General features: G+C 40.7%; 1 protein-coding gene across 6 annotated transcripts in view; it reads right to left on the bottom strand.

The window, feature by feature from the left end:
* Positions 1 to 1,919: 1,919 nt before the first annotated feature.
* KANK1 (KN motif and ankyrin repeat domains 1) overlaps positions 1,920 to 24,649 on the bottom strand; it is a 175,771-nt gene continuing 153,041 nt past the window's right edge. For all 6 annotated transcript variants that reach the window (XM_075208741.1, XM_075208767.1, XM_075208777.1 and 3 more), the window contains 9 exons: positions 13,762 to 13,974; positions 13,438 to 13,546; positions 12,738 to 12,944; positions 11,376 to 11,463; positions 9,505 to 9,724; positions 8,403 to 8,545; positions 6,760 to 6,960; positions 5,325 to 5,423; positions 1,920 to 4,532 (listed from right to left, as the gene is read on the bottom strand). In XM_075208741.1, the coding sequence (XP_075064842.1) occupies positions 4,467 to 4,532; positions 5,325 to 5,423; positions 6,760 to 6,960; positions 8,403 to 8,545; positions 9,505 to 9,724; positions 11,376 to 11,463; positions 12,738 to 12,944; positions 13,438 to 13,546; positions 13,762 to 13,974 (1,346 nt within the window). In that variant the 3' untranslated portion in view covers positions 1,920 to 4,466. The remainder of the gene's footprint in view (positions 4,533 to 5,324; positions 5,424 to 6,759; positions 6,961 to 8,402; positions 8,546 to 9,504; positions 9,725 to 11,375; positions 11,464 to 12,737; positions 12,945 to 13,437; positions 13,547 to 13,761; positions 13,975 to 24,649) is intronic.

Here is a 24,649-nt window from a genome sequence, read left to right as displayed (position 1 = left end):
CTGTGCCCCTTCATCACCACGCTGTGCCCCCTTATGATCACAGTGCACCCTCCATGCTGCTTTCCCCCATTCACCTGGCTCCCCTTCATCACTCTGTGCCATGCTGCCCCCCCCTTTCATCACTCTGTGCCTTTCTGTCCACCTTCATCACTGTGCCTTTCTGCCCCCCCTCTTCTTCATTACTCTGTGCCTTTCTCCCTTTTTCTTCATCACTCAGTGCCTCCCCCCTTCTTCATCACTCTGTGCTATGCTGCTTCGCCCTCTTCTTCATCACTCTGTGCCATGCTGCTTCTCCCTTTCTCTCTGCTCTGCTTCGTCACTCTGTGCCTTCCCTCCCCCTCTTCTCATCTTCACCACTCTGTGGCTTTCTGTCCCCCCCTTCATCACTCTGTGGCTTTCTGTCCCTTCCCCCTTCATCACTCTGTGGCTTTGTCGTCCCCCCCTTCATCACACTGTGGCTTTCTGCCCCTTTTCTTCATCACTCTGTGCGTCCCATCTTCTTATTCAGAACTCTGTGACCCCCCCCCCCTCTTCTTTATCACTCTGTGCCTCCCCCAGTCTTCATCATCACTCTGTGGCTTTCTGCCCCCCCTTCTCCTCATCATTCTGTGGCTTTGTTTCCCTCCCCTTGTCTCCGTTCCTTTACTTACCTTCCTATTGGCTTGTTTCATCTCTTTTCTTCTCTCTTGCGCGCTGGGTCCTCTCTGCGCTGCTCCTCACCCAATGTCGGGCGTGACGCAATGTCATGCCCGACATTCAATGCGAATGGAGCAGAGAGGAGTACCCACTCCCCCCACCAACAAAAGGAGACAGAGCTTACAGGGGCAGGGCCTACCAGGGGATATCTTCATTTGTCATAGTCGTCGGCTAAAAAGAACATGACTCTGCACACTCCATAGAGTTCTATGGACACTGCTGGTCGTGAGTGCAAACACACTGTAGAATTGGAAAAAATGTTCTTCCATAGATGAACAATCAAATCAAATAATGATCTGTGCTTTGGAATGATCCTTGTTCATCGTTGCAATGTACACACTAATGCAATATCGGGCCGAACGGTAATTTGTCGTTTGATTGACCCAATACTCGTCTGAAAACACTGCAATGTGTACCCAGCCTAAATGTAGAGACAAAGGTTTGTGCAGTTCTGTTCCATATTCCATCCCATAACGATTCATTACCGTATGGAAAACTGCAAAGTCTGCATTCCTGTACTACAGAGCTAGTGCATCAATATATATATATATATATATATATATATATATATATATATATATATATATATATGTGTCAGCCCTTGTAAATGCACACACCTCAGTATAAATACATCTAACTTGTTCACCTTATTATCATTAGTAACCTAGATAACTTCAACATCCTTTTGACATTTATAAAGTGACAGATGCTCTTTCTATTATAAATTGTGACTAGGAATATAAAATGCATTCATTTATGGCCACAACTATGATTGGACACAGTTTCGATTCACCTTGTTTGATTCAATTACTGAACCGGTCTAACTTTCTCTGCCTTTAAGATATCTAAAATGTTATAAAAACAAGATATGTCAAAGTTATGCTGCTTGTTAACTCAATAACTAAAGACACAAAATGAGACTTCATTATGGATTTTATATGAAAAAAGTGACTTTACCTTGAGCGTCGCCTTTACTGTCCATTGGAAGACAATGCAGTTTGAAATATGGACACTTGAGTCCTATAATGATTAGACATTTACAAATAAACAGCTGAAAGATGAATACAATTCTCACCATTTGCGTCCCCTTCTTCCTCCTTATCATCCGAGTCCCCTCAGGATGAATAATATGTCATATCCTGCCCATTAAATGGGGTATGTCACACATATCATTAGCTAGACCCCAACAATCTACCCATGAGTGAAATAATCTTCAGACATCATAAACACAACAACACAACAGAATGCGATTTATTTGGACTGAATTGTACAGAAATTTTGCAATGTTAGAAACATACAGTTACATCCAATCAGAAGTATACAATCACGCTGAAAATAATTCAGATTGGAGGGGTTGGAAAATGTCTATCTCCGTACACTCAAATTGTCGTGAGTGCTGGTAAGGTAACAAAAAAATAAAGGATGCAAATATTTTTCTAATTCATTTTTAAAGATTAAATTCTTTCATTTCTTATAGGATCTCAATGGCTAGAAATCTAAAACTGCAACATAGCTCGTTTTCTTAAATTTATTTTTTTAAACTTGTGCAAGTAGTTGGATTCCGCAGATGGAGCTGCAGAGATAGTCCACTCACATGAATGCAGATGGGCCTATTTAGTTTCCTTTTCCATTAAGGATAAAGAGACATTACAAAGAACCATGTCTAAAAGGTAAAAAAAAAAGCATTTTGTAAAGCCTTTTTAGTCCCCATGCCTCAGAGATATTGATTTCTTTGCTTGGTTAAGCCAAATCTGTATTCTGCAATGTCCCCGATAGTTTGATGACTGAAGCGTTATCCCATTGTAGTCTGTGGAAGATGCTTTAGCTTAGTATGGTTCTCTATGCATAATGACAATACAAATTAATGACAATAATAATAATAATAATAATAATGACCTCTCTTCCACTATATACTTATAGTAAAATAAAGTGAACATAGCATTACTTACAAACAGAGTATATTTCCATGTTAAACTGTGGTGTAACAGCTTGTGCTCTGATGCATGTTACGCATGCGGTGAAAATAATATATGTAATAATAGATAAGATATAAATTTGTCCTGTTTGACTGACCCATAACATAAATGAGATTAAGTCGGAGTACTTCAGGGAATTAAATGCTAAAAGTATTTGTATTTACTGAAGCAGCCACTTTAAAGGCAAATGTCAAAGAGCCCTTCTATTCTCATACACTGCCCTCCATCTATATGTCGCTATTAATACTGAGTTGTCCTGTAGCCAAATATAGCGCATTTTACCCCAGCTGCAGTCCCCTCATGCTGTAATGTAATATTTACATAGTGTTTATAAATCCATATATCAGTATGCATGGTATATATGTCTACTTTGCATGTGCTACATTTGTAATATTGATATAGTAACTTGTATCTCAGATACTTAGATATACAAGTGTATATGTATATTAGGTTTGTACTAGACTCAAGGTCAGAACACTACATCGCTGGGCCCTATAGCAATTGCCTTCTCCGAGTATGCGTTGGATCAGAAGAGGCCTCAGGGGGAGCAGGGGCCCTAGAATTAGTGTGAACTGGACCCTCCTCACCTCGGGACCTGTTAACAGCTGCACCCCCTGCACCTCTTATACTTCTGTCCTTGGCTAGACCTTTTGAAACTTTACCAGAAATAACCCCAAAATTCCACAAAGTTACCCTTCATGGAATGTCATAAACGTATCAACTATATAACCCCATATTTTTCTATAATCTAAACCCATGGTACACAAATGATTATATATGGCATAAATAAAAACCGCATGAAGAAAGTTTATTCAAATAATATGGCAAGAGTCTAAGGCACTTCAAACGCTTAAAACAAACAAATTGAAAAGAAACAAGACAAACTAATATCATATAAATATGCAGAGTAGTGAACAGCTTATTTTTTTTAAACAAAATACATACATATATTGAGTAACCTAGAAGTTTGATTTTTATAAACAATATACAGATATTAATACATAGTACTACACATATTTGAAAAAAAATATATTTATATATTCAGCACATGTGCTCATGTCATGTACCTTTTTCTTCTTTTACAGATTACAAAATATGCAGCAAGTACTGAATTTCTCAACATTTGTAGATACTTTGTTTTCCTTTAATATAAAAGTTACATAATACATAAAGTCATCACAGACATCTTTCCTTAGTCCAATCAGATCTACTGAGGGCTCTTCTATACTTTACAGCTAAAACAGAACAACCAGCGGCCCAGCTCAAGCTTGGGATGCGGATACATTTCATTCAGATAACACATCAATTTGGAATGGAGACAGGGGAGCAGGGTGATGGATCATGTATAAATATTATTCCAAAAACAATGCAGCAGGCACTATGGCACTTTCTAAAATGTGAAAAGACACATGTGTTTATTATAGATATATGTGTGTGCGTGTGTGTGAGAGATATCGGTCAAATATTTATTTCATATATCTGCTCAACTCCAGCCGTTCTTAATAGTCTGAGTCCAAATTCCAAATCCAGTTTGCCCCTCTTACAAAAAAATAAGTCTTTGTGGATTTCACAATGAACTTTAAAAACCCAATGGTGGGAGGTTGCTTAGGCTCGACACACAGCTTCGTTCCAGTTATAAGACTTCAGGTTTGTTATGAAATTTGTATACATATATTGCTTCAGTCTGCTGGTGCATTCAGGCACAGAGACAACAAGTACATTCAGTATCTGTCGATACAATAACAGTTAGCAGCATGTCGGAGATGGCAAAAAAAACCGCGTACTGTCTCCAAATTAGCTGTCAAATGGACTTCTCTGTGTTGGACTAGGTGGGAGCTTCTTGCCCAGCCTGGGTGTCCCCTGTAGGAAAAACAATGGAAAAACTGCTTAGAGTACATTTTGTTTTGTATATGTTTAATTGCAGCAAAAGAAATATGTTGGCAAATACAATTCAGTCTCAGATTTTTTTGAAAGATTCAAAATGTACATTACGATGCAAATAAAAAAAAATAGAAAACCAAAATACATCAAACAGCTAAAAAAATAGAAGTAAAAAATGAGGGAAAGAAATATAATCTTTAGAAAGACAAAATAAAAACGTAATATAGTAAAAGGAATCGTACCCACTGCAGGCATTAGTTATGTTTTCTGCATACTTTGTAGAACAATAAAACATAAGTATATCAACAATTATGAGCATCTGGAAGTGGTAGCAAAGGGTAAAATAAGATAAAAATGAACAAAGAGGAAAATACATGCTATAAAGCCATAAGAGAAGCAGTAAAGCAATGCAGAGTAAAGAAGTGTAAGGCTCCATGTAACAAGCACTAACGGTCTTGTGTGTTCTAACTGAGCACAGTACAGACACTGAGATGCCTATGGAGAAATGGATAGTCCATGTACGTAGTTATTAACAAAACACATGATAGATCACATACTGTGCTATTGATCATTCATGTATTTTCTTAAAAATCAATTTATACTGACCATCTGTTTCAGCATAAGCATCAATAATTCATACGGGTGAACGCAGGATGTAAAAGACAGAGAGTGTTTGTGTACGTGGGGCCTGAAGATGACAATGTAAATAAGGAGCTGTGATTATATTCCACAAAATTCCACAGTCAGTTTTCATTGGATGTCTTCACTTACTGGTGATGGAGTTTTAGAAAAATTGACATGAGCGTAGAGAAGGACTGCTATGTCTTTATGACCAGCATCCAAGGCAATAGACAAGGCTGAGCTGCCATCCTATGAACAAAGAAGAAGAGCAACAGTCACTATTGTACCAGGTCATATTATTGTTAAGCAACACAATCATATCACAGGGATTCCACAAAAACAGTTATTAACTTGTCTACACACACTACAGTCTTCTAAGCACTTTATTGCAGTAATTTTTCAACTCCTGCTTGTCTAGGTGTACCATGTTTATTAGCCAATCAGATCATTGGAATGTTCATAGCAAAAGGACATGAATGTGTTGATCATGTGTGAGGCAGTGACCTGTACACTTGTGTGATGGTATCAGCAGCACAGGACTGCATGCGATGGGCAGTGTCTTAGAGGTTGTGTGTGGGGATGTAAGCATCCACAACCTGAGATGTAGGTATCGGAATGAGCAGGGTCTCCAACAGCATGCAGGAAGATTTTGGTGTCAAATGCAGCACCTGATGGCTAGTGACAGGGCCCAATACCCATGAAGAGCCAACTCTAATGTAACAATGATAAGTATAGTGAAGCAACAGTATTACTAACAAGCTGATTTTTGTAGCGTATTGTACTAAAGATTTTGTAGCAGATCTATGTTTCTGGAGCAACTGTATGTGAAGGAGGAGTGATATAATCAGTAAAAGGCAACAGAAGATAACACACAGCCAAGAGTATTATATGAGGGTATTATTACAAAGGAAAAATAAAAATATGGCTAGAGAACTATTATTTGGGAGGTGCAAAGCTATGTAACACTTCATGTGTGTGATGTAGCAGCCATGCTCCTTGCGCACTCTCTCCTGTGGATAACAAAAAGATTTATAGCAAGGTGTCATGGGAACCGTTACCAGTGCCTTAGTCTACTCAATAACATTCTGATAAATAGACCATCACAGCTGTGTTTTCAAAGTGTCACAAGGAGCTCTGAATGAGGAAATACCATGTAACTGTGCTGTTCAGTAACAACTACTAGCAGCACTTACCAATCCAGGTGAACTACATTGAGAGTTATTTAGTAACATTGCTCAAAGGGGCACATGCACATTACTATAGCAGCCAATCAGACATTCACTTGCATTGTATACCTTGCACTAAACAGATGCACAGTTTAACAAAGTTAGTAAATAATCCTCACTGTAGGTAAATGTTTCAAACATTAAAAGCCAAATATTTTAACCATTCAGATTTAGAATGCTGTAACTTTCAATCCACACATTCTACCTGTGCTAATGAATTAACACAATATCTATCTATCTATATACACACATATGCAACATTTAAATTGAAGCTCCATTATATAAAGTAACCTTGGTATAACTGTAACTTATAGTAACAGGTCAGGTGTAGGGTCATGTTTTTGTCTACTTGAACGTACATTGTCCTCCAACGCAGCATTACAGCCAGGCTGGCCCAGTAGCAGTTTGACTATCTCCACGTGCCCATGCTCACTTGCACACATTAACGCCGTTGATCCTTCGTCATCCTGAATGTTAACATCTGCTCCACAGACCAAGAGAGCTTTGACCATGTCTATCCGCCCATGACTCACTGCAAGCATCAGGGCTGTCTGGCCGGCCTGGAAATAGAACACACATGAACAGGAGTGTCTACATAAACATGGGCCCTGAGAAGAGCTTTAAAGCAACAGATGTGAATGATGTAACAACAATATGCTGAAAAGGACTGCAAGTAACTGAGACTACCTACAATTCTTTTCTGTTCAATGTTGCAGAGCAAATCTTGCCTAGATTAGTCTTTCTTAAGAAAAGTACACACTACAGGATATTCATACGATTATCGTGCCAATCACGCGATAAACGACTGTGTGGTTCCATATCGTATTATTATGTATGCTCCCATGATCATGTTTTATCATACCAAAGCACATCGCATCCTTTCATTTGATCTTATAACCGGACTAAAAACCTCTATAAACCATCGGATGATATCATGCCAATTCTGCAGTGTGTATGCAGTCATGACCAGCAGTGTAAGCAGATCTCCATAGGGCTTACAGAGTCACAATCTTTTCAGCAGATGGTTATGGCAGGTGTAAATCTTTTAAAACGTGTATAGTGTGTACACATGAATGGGCATATTGATCAGGACTTTCAGTCGTTGGTAAAATTGTTAAAGATATCGCATCAGGAGAAATTTTCTGTAGTGTGTACCTAGTTTTACATAGAAACAAATCTTATTTTGCGGGTGGAGTAAAAAATAGCAGTGATTTAAATAGTCTTAAGAAGTTACAGAGAACACAGTGCATTCTGCGATGGAGTCACCACTCAAAAAACTGGATCTGTGACCACAAGTGAATCACAGTGTCAATTCCTAACAAATTGTGAAAATAACCAAACCAGTCAACTAAATTTCCAAGTTTTTGTGGACAACAGTACAAAACTATGTTAGAAGCCTTTTCATAAACATTTGTAATACCTTCCTCACTAAAGGTCTCCAGGAGTGGTTTGGAGAATATAATAACTAAAGGATATTTTAGCAATTTGGAAAAAAATCTAGCACAGTGACACAACAGGTTTCATAAAAGGAGAAGTGGTTCAGTAAGGTTTTCCCTGATGGGCTCAATAAAGTCCTCTGCTTACAAAGAAAAGGAGTGGCTACGTTTTTGGGCATCTGTGAGTTCACTGGTCCCACAAACTGATCTGTGTCCACTGTGTGTAAGTGACACGTATGATGTAAGTCCCGCCTACTTGACATATATTAAGTGTGACTGAAGTGCTAGAGAAGGAACAACAAACCTAGAGTTTGTAAGTTTTTAATGTGCAACAAGTTTATAATCTGAGAATTCAGATGTCAGAACTCAAAGATTAGAAAGTCATTTTGCAACTAAATATATATCATTATCTAATGTGTATTCTTATAAATAAACCCAAATCAGACAAAATTGTGATCTGAACCCATTCCAGCTGGTGCAGAATAAATACAGTCTATATATCTGGTATTTTCTCTAAAGTCCACTTCCCACGCCTTTGCATAGTGTCTGGAAGCTGTGGCAGTTACCTGGCTGGCTTTGGCATTGACATCTCCACAACTAAAGAGCTCCTCTACCACTTGCATGTCCTTTGCTGCTTCCACAGCTGCCAGGGCAGCGAGCATGATGGGAGTGTAGCCAGCCTTGTTTTGGTGGTTCACATTACAAACATCTGCAAAGAAGAAAACCATTTTAATGTCCTGAATGAAGTATAAAAGTAGTGGATGGCTTATACCAGTCCTGGCCAACCTGTGGCTCTCGAGGTGAAACTACAAGTCCCAGTACACCTTTCCAATATCAGCTGGCAAAGCATGCTGGGGCTTCTAGTGTCACAACACCTGAGGAGCCACAGGTTGGCCAGGCTGGGTATATATAACCATGATATAGCGGTTTTAAATTATACCGGTACCATGTTACAAAGCTCTTTAGTTACTTTTGAACACTTTTTTTTTTTTTAAAAAAAATGAGTTTTTGCTTTATTTGGTACCCTGAGCCATTTCACAGAGTTATCAGTGCAGAAACCAGAAAACTACAATTTTCATATGTAATCTGCCAGTAACGCAGCACAGTTGTTGGGCACCACTGTGGCGTTTCACATGTTCACTTATAGCACCTGCAATAAACCAAACAATACTGTGTACATTTGCTGCAGACTATAAGTACAATGCTCCATACATATTTATCACTGTAGTATGATGTAGATATGTAGCACTCTCTTAAGCTGGGTACACACTAATGCAATTATCGTGCAGATCACATGATAAACGACCGTTTGGTCAGATATTGCAAGAGTGTGTACGCTCCCACTATCATGTTTCATTGTACACATTGCACATTGTATCATTTGATTTGATTTTCTAAACTTCCTAAAAATCACGATCAACAATGAAACGATGTCAGGCAAACGTGGAAGTGTGTTTGCAATCACGGCCAGCAGCGTAGACATATCTGGAGTGTGTGCAGTGTCACAATATTTTCAGCAGATGGTTATGAGATTAAAATCACAGATCTGAAGGTGAATTGTGTAGTTGTGTACGCATGAATTGGCATACTTCTATTAAACAGTGTAGTTGTGATGTCTGTGTAGTGACAAGGCATGCACTGATTATTGACACAAAATCAATCGCTAACCTGCATCCAGCAGCAGTTTCACAATCTCAAAATTGGAATGGGACACGCTGTAGTGAAGTGCTGTGTTTCCATTGCCATCGGCCATGTTGATAATATAGCGTAGGGCGGCGGGGGAAAGCTCTGCAAATGCAGCAATGTAATCGTCCACCATGGCAGGGATGGCACATTTCTGACTTGACACACGGAACCATTCATTTTGTATAGTGTTCAGGCACAGCCTCTGTCAACATACAACACAATTCAATAAATGACTTTATTATTTTTAGTACCTTGGTCCTTCTGCCCAGAAAAATAAACAATCAAAAAATAATTATTAGCAACCTCTAAAATATAATTATGGACTATGAACCTGCAGTGCAAGGATGAATATGGAAAGCACTGTTTTTATTTTCTCGTTAATGGAACACCTTGGACCTTGCAACATTTACAAAGAACAATGAAGAGATTTGACTCACCTGAGAGTCATGTAATAAGCAGTCATTACAAAGAACGTGATGTACATCACCATCATTATCGTGTACAAATTGAACTATCTTGTGTTCATTAAAGCAGTAGACTGATTATTAGTACAAGGCTGGGGAGCTTAGCCAACCAGTCATGCTCATTACATCCCTCTAATAGTAAGGAGCAGGAAACTGGGGAATCCATGCTTTATTCTAGATTATTATGAACTTAGGTGTGGGGAATTTACTAAAGCATAGTTTTGCAAAACCGCATGTGTTACGTCGGTTTGCGTGCCGTTTGTAACCCGCAAGATTTACAAAAGTTAAAACTTCAAACCGCTTGATTTCAAAGCGCCAGTTCTGAAACCACCAGACGAGATAGCTAAAACCACATTCTGATTCAGCTATCTGGGCTTTCTGAACAGAGAAAAGAATAAGATAAATATTTATTAGCGAGTCAATATTGACTTATTATTGATGGGGCAATAATATTGTAATTATTAAGCAGCCAGTATTAATTGTTTTAATAAGGAGCCAATATAAATGTTTTATTCTATAATGAGGGCAATATAAATGTATTATTTGATTACTGAGGCAATGCTATTTGATTTATAATGTAGGCAATACAAATTTATTTTTGATGAGGCCAACACCGCCTATTTCGAACTGGGGCACCATTTAGAGTGCACACATGTGGCACTACAAGTGCCAGCATACACTTTGGTGCAAGTGCATTTGCAGAACTAAGCTAAGATGGGAATAAGCATGGCAAAAGGTTATTTCAAAGTCCCACCAATTGTCACTTTTGGACAGCCAATTTAATAACTATAGCTTTCAATTTTTCACCTAAAATACATGTTGGAGGCTCATTTATATCCATAAGTCATGAAAACATCAGGACTTTAAGGCCTAGCTCACATTTGTACATTTTTATTTTAACAGTTTTTTAGTGCAGCGATCTTTTTCACCCATAAAATATGCTTTCCTATACAAATGTTGTCCCATTCAAAAGAATCATTTTGCAGAAGCTAACTAGGCTATGTGGCCACCTACTAAAGTCTCCAGTTCTGGAAACGCATTTAAATATTTTATCCCACAACACTAAATCTCTTTTTTGCATTTGTATATGAGTCACATTTCTAAGCCTTGTCCTCAATCAGCAAGAAACACCCAGAGTCTACCATCACCTTCCTGACATGCTAAGCCATGCCCTTAACCATAAGAGCAGCTGCACTAGGCTCATTATGTTCTAACTGATGCAGAAACCGCATTTGAGCATTTTATAAATATAAAATCACAATGACATAGCTAGTGAATGAATCTGTCTGTTAACAGTGAACTAAATAATAACAAAGTACGCTCACTTTATATAATTTATAAACAAAGCATATACCATCTATATAATAATTTATATAGCAGGATACTAACCACATCCTTATTTGCCAAAGCCCGTGGATCATCAACTGCATCTTTCAGCACATTGCAAGCAGACAGCATGTTGTCACTTAACTCATATCTGTGTATACAGGAAAATATGTTCGCTTGTGATAAATGTTTACCTTACACCAAAAAATGCAGTACAATTTTGAAGTGGATTCACATAAGGCTTGAAGTGGAGTAGACATGGACATAAACACGTCACATTTTTCATGTCAATATGGTCAATAGGGATAATATTCCATTAAAGAGTTTGACTTTTAACAGGGCATATCGGTAGAATGTTGGAAAGACGAGCGCCTTCAGAGGACTAAAAGGTGGAATAGGATTGGCAATGGGCAGCTCACAAATGATCGATCATATGCCAACCTCTATGGCAATGAATGCTCCCTAAACAGGGGTTCCATCAAATCTTCACTTAGTACGTACAATTCTGCATGTCTGGCACTACGGATTTTACTCACTGATACAACGGGAACATTTGGGACACTTTTATGCTACTGCCTAGGGACAATATGGGTCACTGCGGGCACAGGATAGGATGATAGCTCCCTATGAAATGACTGGAAAAAGAATCCCCCAGACATTGAATGAAGTAGAATTAAAATCACCCTTAACCATAAGTAACAGCGTCAAACTTGAAACATGTACTGCTTTTTACTCCCATGCAGTATTCGTTCTGTTTTACATGGATTTACAATAATAAATGTTCTACTTTCTTAGATGTTCGAGGGAGTGGGGACGTGTTTCTTATTGCCATATGGTTGCGGTCGCTTATCTCCTTTACTAAGCTTTCTGAAAATACCTTATCTTTAGTTTGATTTTTGTGTTTAAAGATGCTAAATTGCACCCACATACAAATAAAAACTAAGTGTAGGGGTGGAGGTACCACATAAAACTGGAATGTAGACAAACATTCAGTACAATGTAGCAAGATCTATTATTCCTGCTTTCCATTCCCCACAGTTTCAACAGGAGGTGCCACCGCATCTCATACATTGTGTTTAACGTGATCCCGTTTTCCCTGTAGATTGTAAGCTATTATTAACAGGGCCTTCTCCACATTGCTGTATCAGTTTATTTTATAGTTATGCCATCTATGAACCTCTTACAATTTGTACAGAGCTACGTAAACATTTTGGTGATGCAACAGTTACATAATAATAATAATAATGATAAATATTTAACAAGCATGAGCAATAATAATAATATATAACAAGGACTGAATAAAAATAATAATATAGAACACGTACTGAATAATAATAATAATATATAACAAGTACTGAATAATATTAAATTGCTAATACACAGCTTAAAATGATTAACAAGTTCCTCTAAATACCAGCATCACACCTTTGTCTAATTTCCACTTTATCCATCTCTTTCTCAACTTTTTCAGTCTCGCTCAGAGATTCGGAGACACCTATGGACCCACTTGCCACGCCTTTATGTATCACTTCTGAGTCCTCATTGAAGCTTTCCTCTTCATCACATTCATCATCTGACTCTGTGGAGGAACTTTCATCTGAGCTGGATTCGTCACTAGATGTAGTTTCATACCTAGAACATATAGACAAATAAATCATTGATCTATACGAGTCTAAAATATATTTTACTTTTATATCTGTAGCATCTTTTACTTTTTATTTTGTTTTTTAAACAAAGATTTTAAATTAAAAGCAGAACAATTATAACATCACTCAGTAACTTCCAATAAGTGGTACTTTTTTGATAACCAAGCCTCTAAAAATAAACCATCCTGGGGAAAAGTGGTAGAATAGGGGTACAATGCATGGGAGTTACTGGTGTCTAACTCCTCTGGCTCCACGGTGGTAATGGTCACTGATTAACTATAATCCCCAAAGATAGGCTGAGTGTACCGAGACTTGTGGATATAAAACAGGAAGACACAGGAGAATAGTAGCAGAGCTATTGCCGGAGCATCCCAAGCACTGAGGTGATGGACCATCGTCCCAACCACCGCCAATTTTGCTTTGGGTCCCGGTGTTTGAATGTTGCGCCCCCATCTATTGTTGTTTTAGAAGATTCTTACCCGCCATTAATACCGACAAACTGAAGATTTTTCTTGGTGATTGAAGCCTCTCTTTTCTCATCTTTCCTTTTCATGATGGATTTGAGGGTACTCTGGCTACTTGTGCTTACTATGGAAAACAAATAAAAGCAAATCAAAGATTAAAAAAACATAATTTATTCACAACTAGCCCACACCTCTTGGCTCCCAGAAACAAAATATATTATTGAGATGAAGCTGTCAAAATTGCTAATTAATGTATCCAACTGTTAAAAACGAGTCAACTTTTCATGCTTTTTTTTATATTAGTCATTATAGTTTGCAGGACATTTTAAAGCACATTACCATAATCAGAGGAGGCAGAGTTTTCACTGGTGAATTCAGTTGTGGTCACAGAGTTAGTAGAAAGTCCTGCAGTGTCATTGCTAGTAGATTTCAGAATATTCAGCTTCTCCAGTTTTGAGACTCCTGGTCGGTTTTGAAGGCCAACAGTCCGCGCGCTAGAAGTGGCATGCTCAGTGGTTACCTGGGCCTGGGATATGCAGTCCACTACAGTCCCTAACAAAACAAAGACACAGCATATTCATTTTGTTAATGAGTAATTTTAGACTACAAAGTTCATATAAAAATTTTATCAGGTGACCCAAAATCATCTGAGCACACTGTGCAGTTTGGGGGACAGCCAAATATCTGTAAACAATTCTCAATATCATGACCACCATGAAAAACGACTAAGCAAACTATAGTTAGTATAAAGTATATGGCATTTAAAATGTGATGTTACAAAAAAAAAAAAAAAAAAAAAAAAGTCTTGTAGGGCTGTAATTAATTATGTGTTGTTTAAGATAGAAGTAAAACAAAGAAAAACAAAACAACTATTAAAATACCAGTGGGTGTGAGGACTTAGGTTAAAGAGCTTACAGGAGGGGCCACTTCTGTGTAAACTAAGTGCAGGCAACAAAGGTATTATCTTACATTAATACATATAATATTGAGTTGTACTGTGGAGCAGTTTTAGCTTAAAGATACTATGATTTATTATTTTTATATTATTTAGTATTTTTTTTTATGATGTGCTTTGTTTGTTCAGTTTTACTATATAGCTGGCAAAATAGTATATAACATAATCATGTGTTGTAATGTGTCTCTAGAATTTTGAGTTATTTTCTCTAAGAATAATTGTCTATTCAAGCACAAGGACTCTGTCATTAAAAACATGTATTATTTGCTTTTTACGTTTTCCTTTCCACATAGAAACATAGAATTTGCCGGCAGATAAGAACCGATTGGCCCATCTAGTCTGCCCATTGTTTTATCAACTTATGGAAACCGCAAACCTTATTTGATCCTTTAATCTTTATAAGGATAAACTATATTCGGTACACAGAGATAAATACAAACTTTATTGAAAGAGTTACTGATAAATATTTCTGTGTTTGACATTGAAATCCTATGGTTCCAACCAGGGCCGGACTGGCCATCTGGCACTTCTGGCAAATGCCAGATTCGCGATTTCTGGGGGGTGCCCGCGATTTTCGGGGAGGGGGGTCGCGGGGGTGCCCCGATTTCCGGGGGGTGCATGCGATTTTCGGGGGGGGGGGGGGTCGCTTTGGTGCCGCGATTTCTGGGGGGTGCCCGCAATTTTCGGGGGGGGGGGGGGGAGGGGTCGCGGGGGTGGCGCAATTTTTTTTTTGGGGGGGGGGGTCACGGGGGTGAGAGCCAGGGGGTGCTGGGAAAGTGGATGAGAGCCAGGGGGTGCTGGGAAAGTGGATGAGAGCCAGGGGGTGCTGGGAGAGGGGGTGAGAGAGCCGAAGGGGGTGCTGGGAAAGGGGGTGAGAGAGCCAGGGGGTGCTGGAAAAGGGGGTGAGAGAGCCAGGGGGTGCTGGGAAAGGGGGTGAGAGCCAGGGGGTGCTGGGAAAGGGGGTGAGAGCCAGGGGGTGCTGGGAGAGGGGGTGAGAGAGCCGAAGGGGGTGCTGGGAAAGGGGGTGAGAGAGCGGAAGGGGGTGCTGGGAAAGGGGGTGAGAGAGCGGAAGGGGGTGCTGGGAAAGGGGGTGAGAGCCAGGGGGTGCTGGGAGAGGGGGTCAGAGAGCCGAAGGGGGTGCTGGGAAAGGGTGTGAGAGCCAGGGGGTGCTGGGAAAGGGTGTGAGAGAGCGGAAGGGGGTGAGAGCCAGGGGGTGCTGGGAAAGGGGATGAGAGCCAGGGGGTGCTGGGAAAGGGGGTGAGAGAGCGGAAGGGGGTGCTGGGAAAGGGGGTGAGAGCCAGGGGGTGCTGGGAGAGGGGGTCAGAGAGCCGAAGGGGGTGCTGGGAAAGGGTGTGAGAGCCAGGGGGTGCTGGGAAAGGGTGTGAGAGAGCGGAAGGGGGTGAGAGCCAGGGGGTGCTGGGAAAGGGGATGAGAGCCAGGGGGTGCTGGGAAAGGGGGTGAGAGCCAGGGGGTGCTGGGAGAGGGGGGTGAGAGAGCCGAAGGGGGTGCTGGGAAAGGAGGTGAGAGAGCCGAAGGGGGGTGCTGGAAGAGGGGGTGAGAGAGCGGAAGGGGGTGCTGGAAGAGGGGGTGAGAGAGCGGAAGGGGGTGCTGGAAGAGGGGGTGAGAGAGCGGAAGGGGGTGCTGGAAGAGGGGGTGAGAGCGGAAGGGGGTGCTGGAAGAGGGGGTGAGAGCGGAAGGGGGTGCTGGAAGAGGGGGTGAGAGCGGAAGGGGGTGCTGGAAGAGGGGGTGAGAGCGGAAGGGGGTGCTGGGAAAGGGGGTGAGAGTCAAGGGGTGCTGGGAAAGGGGGTGAGAGAGCCGAAGGGAGTGCTGGGAGAGGGGGTGAGAGAGCCAAAGGGGAAGGGGGTTCTGGGAGAGGGGTGAGAGAGCCAGGGGGTGCTAGGAGAAGGGGTGAGAGAGCCAGGGGGTGCTGGGAGAGGGGGTGAGAGCCGAAGGGGGTGCTGGGAGAGGGGGTGAGAGAGCCGAAGGGGGTGCTAGGAAAGGGGGTGAGAGAGCCGAAGGGGGTGCTGGGAGAAGGGGTGAGAGAGCCAAAGGGGGTGGTGGGAGAGGGGGTGAGAGAGCCAAAGGGGAATGGAGCGCTGGGAGAGGGGGTGAGAGAGCCAGGGTGGTAGGGGGTGCAGGAAGAGGAGTGAGAGAGCCGGGAGGTAGAGGGTGCAGGAAGACGTGTGAGAGAGTCAGGGGAGTAGGTGGTACAGGAAGATGTGTGAGAGCCAGCGGAGAAGGTGGTGCAGGGAGTTAAGTGAGAGGGACAAAGGAGAAGATGGTGCAGGGGCATAGGTAAAAGAAAGTGTAAAGGGAGAGACATCTTAAGAATGGAAATGTCAGGGATGCAGCCATCATAAAACACAAGTAGTAATGAAGAATGGAAATGCACAGAGGGGACAAGTGTTAAAAAAAAATAAAAAAAAATCAAGCCTTCATACTCCATTCAGTTATATTTTCTATACCCCCACTCCTAAATTTCTGCTTCGACCACTGCCCTCTATTCCTGCTCCCGACTGCCTGTGTGAGCTGACAGCTGCTGATCCCTCCTCGCCCAGCGCACCCACTAGGAAAACAGAACACAGGATGCCATAATCAGGTAAGTTCATATATTTTCTCGTGTGCAATATGTTTTTAACCATCCTTTCTTGAACTGGGGACACTACAGCGTATCCAATAATGTTTAACACTATGTATTGCTCATTATTGAGCTGTAATGTTTTTTGCATATTTATCTGTACAGAGATTTTTAATTAAGAGGAAAAAACATTGCTTGTCATAAATTTTATCTGTAATTGTGTCAATATATCTATTTTTGTTTGCCTTGTAAATGATGTATTAAGCTGCTCTTGGGACTCACACTCAGTATCTGATATGCTGTACCAATTTTTATTTGTGAATGAGTTTTTATCTGAGCTTTACTAATCATTTGTGGGCACTACTATGGCATAATGTTATTTGGGGTCACTATTGTGGCATTATATGATTTGGAGGCACTGTTGTGACATAATATGATTTGTGGGCACTACTGTATGGTATATATTTTGGGGGCACTACTATGCCATAATATGATTTGTGGGCACTTCTGCATGACCAAATATGAATTGAGGGTAATACTATGTGGCATAATATGACCTTGGGGCACTACGATGTGGCATAATATGAACTGGGCACACTACGGTGTGGCATCATATGAACTTCTGCCAAAGGCAAGTCTTTCATTGTTGAATATGACAGGAGCCCACAGAAGTTGCTGTATCGGGGCCCAAAATTCCTCTGGTCAGCCCTGCCTGTGAGTCAAGGGGGTAGACGCCTCCAGGTAAATAATCTAAATGTTTCCTATCTAATCAAACTGATGGATCACATCCAATTATTTCTCACCCACCTCCTCTATCCCCCTTAATTTATATACTGTGTTATTTAAAATGAATAGAAAAGACGCATATCCAATTACTGTAGTAAAACAAAAATATTTTTCTCTGACATTTTGCTGTAGATGGAAATACTTTTAATGCGGCCGTGTGGGTTCAACTGATCATTCAATAGTTATGTTTTTTTTAGATATATGTTAGTTTTATTTCATGTGGAATGATTCATGAAAATTCTGCCATTACTATTTAATTGAGGGAAAAGGGTACCTGTTACCTATGTGTGTGTGTAAGTATTCTGTTCGTTGTTGCTATTTTGTGGGAGATTTGAAAAAAGCAAAACATTGTTTCCTACAGTGGCGTCTGTATAATTGGTGATATTGCTGTAGTATGGGGTGGCGTGCTCGTGGCGGCAATGTTGTAGTGTGTTTGGGGCTTAGTATTGCTAATAAGTAGAAGAGGGTATTGCTATAATGTGGGGGGTGACGCTGGACGCTGTAATATGGGGGGTGATGCCGGTTGCTGTAATGTGGGGGGTGATGCCGGTTGCTGTAATGTGGGGGGTGCTGCTGGTTGCTGTAATGTGGGGGGTGATGCCGGTTGCTGTAATGTGGGGGGTGATGCTGGATGCTGTAATGTGGGGGGTCATGCTGGACGCTGTAATGTGCGGGTGATGCTGGACGCTGTAATGTGGGGGGTGATGCTGGATGCTGTAATGTGGGGGGGCGATGCCGGTTGCTGTAATGTGGGGGGTGATGCTGGATGCTGTAATGTGGGGGGTGATTGATCTAGTATGAGTGTGTGTGGGGGGTTATTTATTGCTGTAATTTGGGTACTAATAATGTATTGCCATGGTGTTTATTGATGTAATTGGGGTGCTAATAATGTAATGTTGAGGGTCATTAGGAGAAATAAATACCCCCCCCCCTCACACTCATACTACATCATGTTGTACTGTGCCAGCATCAGTGTGCAACAATATAGTGCATGGAGCCCACAACATGTGGGCCTGTGTGCTTTAAATGCCAGGGCTGATTTTTAGTCCCAGTCCGGCCCTGGTTCCAACCTGCATACAGATGCTACGAGTGCCTGACAAAACATTGGCATGAAATAGGTTGAAATCACATGAACTGTTTTTTTCCTCTGGTGATTGTAAAAACTTTAGAGGGGATAATTAGCTGCTTAAAATAATGTTTGCTCCTCTTCTTCAGGATCCAGCACAAGGACATATTACTACAGTGTATAACCTTGCTTCTGGTTGAAATGTCATCAAGTGCATTGTAAAACTATGGGCAGAGAGTATGAAAAATGTAGGTGCCCAAACTTGCTGTTCAATTATTTTGTTTGCAGATAAGTAGATACTATTGTGGATGAGTCAAACCTTACACACGTCTTGTTAGTAGCTCTAGGGCAGCGGCAGGGAGGTTGGCCAGGGTTGAAGATACTTCACATACAGTAATATTTCACTTATAGCAAGAGTTGCAGCAGCATGACAGAAATTATGAAGTTGCAATTCTCACAATAAATTGGGGTGACTATGGGTGATGCGGGAGTATGACGGGCTAAATAATTACAGTAATTTACTACAGCCAGCACAAATCATAATAATTGCAATCCTCATTCCAAGATATTTGTTCTGCTCAAAAACAAAATCTATAAACGTACATATTTCCCCATACAATACCTGGATGAACTCTGTTTGTTAGGTCAAGCAAAGACAATATTCAGGCATTTTATAAAAACAGTAAGTTGAAAAAAAATGAGACTGTGGAACAATAATATTCAAGGAATAAAGATTCTAAGGAACATATTGACACAAGTCATAGAATGGTAAATGCTAGCAGCAACATGTGAATTTGGGGACATAAAAGATTCTGTTATCACTCAGAGACAAAACAGTGAATTAGGAACTTATTTAACTTGCAATTGTGGGGCCTGAGTCATTAAGGAGAGTAAAGCATAAAAAAGGAGTAACATTTGCACCTGGGCAAAACCATGTTGTATTGGAGGGAGAGGTAAACTTAAAATGTGAGGCAGATTTATAGTTTGGGTAGGGCATGTCCTAGATCAACTTTATATTTCAATGTAATAATAAAGCTAGCAAGTATTTGTGTGCTAGATGAAAAAACAGCCAGTATTTAACTTATGTACAAAATAATAAACTGATTTGCACCCCTTGCATTGTAACATGGTTTGTCCCAGAGAACATTTACTCCTTTGCTTGCCTTAATGACTCAGGCCCGTGATCTTTTAATCGCATTCACTGCAAGTGAATGCAAAGTGGTCCATTGACCACCCCCTCCGAGTGCTGCAAATTCTGGTAACCCGCCACATGTCAGACATGCAGGACCTGTGTCTCAGCTCAGTGTATGCTGACAAGCAAGAAGCACGCAGAAAGGTAAACAGTGCCACAGGACACACACTGACAGAGCAGAAGACATCGCAGTGTCAATGTGGAAAAGCAAATAGTAGTTAATGATTCAAAACTATGTTTTGTAACCTTACTAAAAGCAAGTTCCATTTAGTTTCAGGGCTTGTTCACACCAATTTGCATTTTTCCCCCCACACGTTAATGAATGTATGAAAAGCACATTACAAATTACTGCTCTAAAATTTTAATGCTGCATTTAAAATGTAAAAATATGATGCAACCTAGTTCTCATGTATGCTACGAGTACATTCAATTTTATTTTGTATTTTTTATAACCTATAGGTGAATGCAGACTAAAATTCCAAAATCCTTGTAAGAAAACTAAAAACAACACATTGGAGTTTACAGTAAATCAGAATGTGGGAATCTCTCATTGCTGGGAGTAAAATCAATTCAGGCTACAGACTTAATGAAAGTATAATTTTAGAACATAATGGCTTAATGGATCTTGATGTCTCGCCAAGGCTTCAAACATTTCATAATAAGCCTTTGGGTAATTTAAATTTGCAGACCATATAACTTCAGTACACAGATATATTTAAATGTGATGCTTGATTAAAGACAAATATAAACAAAGAATACCATTATAGATCCACCAGATTACCCACAAGACAAGTGTCTATATCAATGACAATCACTAAAGGAAGAACTGAAGGATTTACAAGCCAGACATGCACTGATCAGCCACAACATCAAAACCACCTGTCTAATATTGTGTAGGTCCCTTCGTACCACCAAAACAGCTCTGACCCCTTGAGGCATGGACTCTACAAGACCTCTGAAGGTGTCCTGTGGTATTGGGCACCAAGACATTAGCAGCAGATCCTTTAAGTCCTGTAAATTGCGGGGTAGAGCCTCCATGGTTGGGACTTGTGTTTCTAACACATCCCACAGATGCTCAATTGGACTGAGATCTGGGGAATTTGGGGGCCAAGATCAAAACTATGAACTCTTTTGTCATGTTCCTCAAACCATTCCTGAACAATTTTTGCAGTGTGGCAGAGTGCATTATCCTACTGAAAGAGGCCACTGCTATCAGGGTATACCGTTGTGATGAAGGGATGTACTAGGTCTGCAACAATGTTTAGGCAGGCGATACATGTTAAAGAAACATCCACATGAATGCCACTACCCAAGGTTTCCCAGCTTGAACATTGCTCAGACCATCACGCTACCTCCGCTGGCTTGTCTTCTTCCCATAGTGCATCCTGGTGCCATCTCTTCACTGGGTAAACGACACACGCATCCGGCCGTTCACATGATCTAAAGAAAACATGATTCATAAAGAGGCCACCGTCTTCCACTGTGCCATTGTCCAGTTCTGGTGCTCACATGCCCATTGTACGTGCTTTCGGTTGTGGACAGTGGTCAGCATGGATACTCGGATTGGTCTGCAGCTATGCAGTAAGCTGCGATCACTGTGTTTTCGGACACCTTTCCATCAGAGAGCATTAACTTTTCCAGCAACTTATGCTACAGTAGCTCTTCTGTGGGATTGGATCAGACGGGCTCCCCATGTGCATCAATGAGCCTTGGGCACCCATGACCCTTTTGCCAGTTCACCGGTTGCCCTTCCTTGAACCCCACTTTGTAGGTACTAACTGCATAACAGGAACACCTCACAACACCTGCTGTGCTGTAGATGCTCAAAATTTGGCACTTGTCAAAATCGCTCAGACCCTTGTGCTTGAAATTTTTCCTGCTTCCAACACATCTACTATAACAGCTGACTGTTCATTTGCTGCATAATATATCCCACCCCTGGACAGATGCCAGCGTAATGAGATAATAAATGTTATCCACGTTGACAGTGGTTTTAAAGTTGTGGCTGACTGGTGTATAATACCAGTACAAAAAAAGGTGCAGGCTGGATAAGCAACCTGGACATAATAAAGAAACCAGCAGGCAACTTATATGCATTCATCCCAAACCACTGCTTAAAGCCCTGAAAAGGAACCATTATCCAGTGCCTATAATAGAAGATATGTCAACAGTTGGAAAACAGTTTTTACATCAAAAAAATATTCTAACATTTGGAACTAGATGAGAAATCCAGTTGAATAACCACGTTTTAGACTCCCTTGTACAATATAAATAGCTTAGTATACCCATGGAATGTGAACCAAAGCCCATTAGAGGCTGACACAATTTTTGGACAATTGCAGAAAAAAAAAAGTACAATAATAGTACAATAAAGCCATATAGATATATGTTAAGATCAACAATTTCTGGGTATGGTCAATTACATTTCTAAATGTTGTAATCATCTGTCTGATATGTGTGAACCACTGAGAAAGTTATCACATACAGATCACAGTGGGACTGGCCTGGAGCACAGAAACAACATATGAGCCAGTGAAACAAGCATACAACAGACACAGCCACTCCCCACAAACTATAACCCCAATGAGTCTATGGTAGTACAATTTGATTATTTGTAACCTGGAGCCAGAATAATGCAGAACCCTAACAAGCACAGAGCGGCGTTATACACCGTTTGAAAAGCTGTAACATTTGGGTCAGGTGAAATCCATCAATACGCACATGTAATGGGGCATTCTGATCATAAGTCTCTGGAGAGTATTGCAAACAAGCTGCTATTAAATACCACAAAAAAATACTGCAGTGCATGCTTCTAAAACGGAAGCAGTACGACTGTTATTTATGGTACTGCCCAGGAAATATCAACCTAATTCAGATACTCTTAGTAGGGATTACACTTCCCAAGAAACAACAAACTACATTGAACCTATCAATATGTGTTAAAACCTGCCTATGTCACAGGACATGCTAAAAGCAATACAAACAAGCTGAAAATGTCACTATGCTGCACGCTCTTTACAGGGCTGACTCCAGTATAAACAGAATACCACTGTGGACGCTTCTTCTGTCTTCCACATAAGTGATGAACTGTCTGTACAGCATGGCAGCATCTTCAAGGGAGGAAGAGCAGCGATTCCATGCCCACCATTTAAGGACTGAAGAATGTCTATGCCGGGCATGGAAGTGTGTTTATTGGCTGGGAATGAATGGCCATATAAGAACATTTATAACAAAATGTGGAATATGTAGGACTTGGAATGACAAGCAACAGACGGAAACCTTGCAACCACATGAAATTACTGACAGACCTTGGTCAAATGTTGGCACAGATTGTTTAGTTTGAATGGCAGAGTAAATTAGAACAGTACACTACTATTCCTATTTCTGGGAAATGGGTTACCTAAAAGATACAAGCGCAAAGTTTGTCATTACAAATCTAAAATCCCCACTTTTCAAGGTATGGGGTGTCAGATATTGTATTTGCCCATAATGTAACAGTTTATTTCAGAGGAGTTCAAACAGTCTAGTACTATGTGGGGATTTGAGTCTCTATCCGCTAAGTAATGGTAAAGCAGAGTCTGCAATTTAAACAGCCAAAAGACTGCTGCAAAAAGCAAAACAAGCAGACAGATATCATTACTGGATCACAGAAACGCGCCAGCCCGAGGATTGAAATGTAGTCCTGCACAGAGACACAGGAGCAGATAAACAAGCACTATTACCTTGTGGATAATGTCAGAGATCAACAGCAGAGCCAAAACCACCAGTTCTTTGCTATAATAAATCATTACCTATCCTCCACAAACATTATACTGTGCAAATTCAACCACAGGGCAAATACAGCAAACAATGGAATAAAGACACAATTTTGTAAAACCTAGAAAATCGCTTCTATCCTGTTAGGGATGAAGGAGGCGTTTAAGATGATGCCAAAGCCACATAAACAATAGGATGACAGCCCAACAAATAAAACTACAAGAGCGGACACACCGGCAGAAGGAACATCTGAAGATCTATGTGGTGATCAATAAAATAGACAGGCCCTAATAAACAATTGTTTGCTGGGATCAGTAGAAATGGCATAGGTGGAGAAATATCATATGTATTCAGCCAGCTCACCTAAAGGATTATGGGGTATATTTAAGAAAGCACGGTAGTGCACCATCGTGCACTTACCATGGAAATCAGGTCCCGATGTGTCCTCAGCATATTTATTAATGGTGCATCCATATCTGCTGCTTTGCACTCCTCTTCGTTTTTGGGAGCAGTCACCATTCAACAGTATGGTGCCTGCTCCCAGCCGCAATCTAACAAGTTCCGAATTTTTTTTTTTTTCGGAAACTTGTCTTGATAATGTACGCCAGCTGAAGCTGGCATACATTATCATAAATGAAAAAATCCAATGCTGCCAGCTCTGCTCCGAAGAGCAGAGCTGGACAGCGCATGTGTGGAGGGATCACATGACCTCCCTGTCACTCACAGCTCTTTCTCTGCAACGAAAATATGTAGCATTGTATGATATTCTCTGTGTAGCCGCTCACTTATGTAGACGGTATAAGTGAGGGACTTGGTGGAATGTGTTGTGATCATGTATTTCAGCTGTTGTTGCAAAATTTAATACAACTGTACTTGTTATAACAGAGTACTGGA

The sequence above is a fragment of the Mixophyes fleayi genome, chromosome 1, assembly GCF_038048845.1.
Source record: "Mixophyes fleayi isolate aMixFle1 chromosome 1, aMixFle1.hap1, whole genome shotgun sequence".
In the NCBI taxonomy this organism is placed as follows: domain Eukaryota; kingdom Metazoa; phylum Chordata; class Amphibia; order Anura; family Limnodynastidae; genus Mixophyes; species Mixophyes fleayi.
The sequence above is the reverse complement of the archived record's forward strand: the minus strand, read 5'-3'. Positions and strand labels throughout refer to the sequence as shown.